Genomic DNA, 2,682 nt, shown 5'->3' on the forward strand with positions numbered 1-2,682 from the left:
CTAGCTGGAAAGGACTGCACAGGATAGAGCTGGATGGAGAGTGTTGGTGAGTAGCCTATGCTCCTCCACGAGGAGCAACAGACATAAGTAGGTAATCATTTATCGCACGGCTATTTATATATCTTTGGTTTAAAAATTTGTTTCATCCCATTTTGTACAATCAAATTAATTTTTTGATTTCGACCATAAATCGATCAATGTTTGACAGCCATTAAAAACCTAGAATCACTTGACGGGCATTTCGTCCTACTGTGGGCCTCGTCAGTAGTGTGGATCCACAATGACCGGTTTTAAAATGTTAATTATGTTGTTTTTCTGAAAAATGGTATAAAACTTAAATATTCATCAAATGAACACCTTATTTCAACTACGAACGTGACTTACAAAGTACTAGATGTATTATTTTGAGCGTCCCGATTGCTATCGGAAATTATGGGAGGACAGCATACTGCCATTAGACGGGTCGGGATTCTCATTTCCATAAGCATCAAAAGGTTGTCTCAAACACCGTTGACGTTATACCTAGCACATGAACCTCATATACAAGTCTTCACTTCTACGGATGAAGGGATACCAGGAATCCAACTAATAAATATTACAAACTATCGAACGGACATGAATTTGAATGCAACGCTGTCATGAAGATTATATTTCTATAAACTCGGAAGAGTTCAATGATAGATACAACAACACAGACTAAGATGTTCATCCAAACAGACTATGTGACGATGCTACCTTGCTCAGCTGCCATTTGAAACCGCTGAAGCGAGAATCTGGACTGTTTGTTTTTGCAATGATATGTCTCATCCATTTTGTGGTTAGGACCCACAGCCGCGATTCCCTGATTTTATTGCACAAAATGTGGCACAACTACGGAAGTGTAATGGCAGATGTGGTCGTACAAACCATTGGTATCACAGACAAAACGGTACGTTCATATTTCAGTTACCGAGAATCTAACGCTTTTTTTCTTTTTTTCTAGGGTGATTGTTGAGGAAGTACCGGAATGGAAAGGTGGACAACACCAGGAGAGAAATGATTGTCAGGTTGGAACCAATAGACCAATAGGAGTCCCTTTAAAAACCACGCTTAATATGATTCCAACTTTTATTTTTTAATTCGTTACAAATTGCATTATTAAATTACTGTCAATTGCACATCATACGTTTCCTGTAAATTCGATGACGGTCCATCCGTCATTATGTTTATTATCCATGAACTAGTCTTCGAGTTACATTTGTACCATTTCGTATGTCCTCGGTAACCAACCTGAAATCATACATATTTATTTAATTTGAAAAAATACACATTGGTAGAAAGGGGCATCGAATACATTTGCGCCAAACAAGTAACATGATTTGTTACTTGTGGTACTGCCCTGGTGCAACAAAATATTATTAGTTTTTATAACCTAAGAGGCTATGATCCCTCTTTTTGTTTTTCCGCATTTTCCCAATATTCTGTGAGCAGAGACTTATCTTTTATCTATAGTCTATCTCCACTTAACGTTTTTCAGTACTTGAAAACACTTCCGACCACTTTTTAAATGTAACATCTATTTTAGTACAGACTTGTGTGTGCTAAATAATTACAAATACGGCTGTACCCTTTCAGTAAATGATACTTCCAATTCCGAATGTTTCGATGGGTTTCTCTAATTACATAAAGAGTGAAATATTCCTCCATGATGTTCGTATCATTATTCCTTTTCACCGCTGGTGAATAAATATTAATTTCAAAATTAGAAACAAATGGAACGCTACACTTTAATTCGTATCACAATTTTAATGAGTTGTTTAGACATCGTCTCTAACACAACATGATATACTGGAATACGTATGCCATAACCACAAGTACAACACCATATGTGACACTTACGTCTCAGTTTTAGTTTTCGGATGTTTATTTCGTAGCCAGCGTTGGCTGGCTGAAGCGGACTTCTTAGTATCTGAACAGGCACCCATACGTCTGATACTGCGCAGAACGGTCTCAGAAGGTTGTAAATAAGATAAGAGTTCTTGGTACAAAGCGAGTTTCTCCTCTTTACTTAGCACTTTCCCGCCGAGTTCATCGCTTATCGATGTGTCTTTCAATGAATTCTTTTCCTGGTTTTTCTTGACTTCTAGCCAATTAATATCTTCCAACCAATTATCACGAGCATCAACTTGCTATAATAACAGTAACCGTTAATCATAATTTTTATACTAACTTTCTTGAAAATGAAAGTGCCAGCGGAATCGAAGTGACCGTCTTCCTCAAGCTCTTCTTTCATGTTAAATGGAGTTATTTTAAATTCAACATCATACTCTAAAGTCATAGCTTCCTAAAGTTGTAGAATAATATAAAGTAAACAACCAGATAACATCTATATCTGCTCCATGAAATCGGAAACAATCTGCATCATTATAGTTTCTTCATCACCATCCAAAGATACATTTGAAAATTATAAAGGTTTTGAAAATCCTTCGCTAGGGATATTATATCCCGACATAAATTCCGCAACTCCAAAAAAAGGGAGGTGTTGGGATATTCAGGAAAATATCTCAAAAATTATCCTGTTAAGCCTAATGCTATCCTTGGACATGAAATAGTATCATCTTATTGGTCAATATTTGTTTAACGTGTCATTTTCCTACTAGCCATTATTGTACAATGTTATTTTCTATTTTATGGTACGTTGTG

The 2,682-nt window shown here is 36.4% G+C and overlaps 1 protein-coding gene across 1 annotated transcript; it reads right to left on the reverse strand.

Annotated features, from left to right (window-relative positions):
- Nucleotides 1-1,680: 1,680 nt before the first annotated feature.
- Nucleotides 1,681-2,376, reverse strand: CD2BP2_1 (CD2 antigen cytoplasmic tail-binding protein 2). Its single transcript, XM_051208035.1, has 2 exons — nt 2,210-2,376; nt 1,681-2,168 (listed from the first exon to the last, which is right to left on the reverse strand). Exons 1-2 carry the CDS (start codon nt 2,315-2,317, stop codon nt 1,875-1,877), a joined length of 402 nt encoding a protein of 133 aa, XP_051069954.1. The 5' UTR covers nt 2,318-2,376; the 3' UTR covers nt 1,681-1,874.
- Between the last annotated feature and the right edge of the window lie 306 nt (nt 2,377-2,682).

Source organism: Schistosoma haematobium, chromosome 3, assembly GCF_000699445.3.
Source record: "Schistosoma haematobium chromosome 3, whole genome shotgun sequence".
Taxonomy (NCBI): domain Eukaryota; kingdom Metazoa; phylum Platyhelminthes; class Trematoda; order Strigeidida; family Schistosomatidae; genus Schistosoma; species Schistosoma haematobium.

Excerpts from the sequence above, each read along its gene's own strand:
- CD2BP2_1 (XM_051208035.1), bottom strand. The coding sequence starts at position 2,317 with ATGACTTTAGAGTATGATGTTGAATTTAAAATAACTCCATTTAACATG. Across the intron at positions 2,169-2,209 it reads GCACTTTCATTTTCAAGAAA|CAAGTTGATGCTCGTGATAA; the intron begins GTTAGTATAAAA and ends CTGTTATTATAG.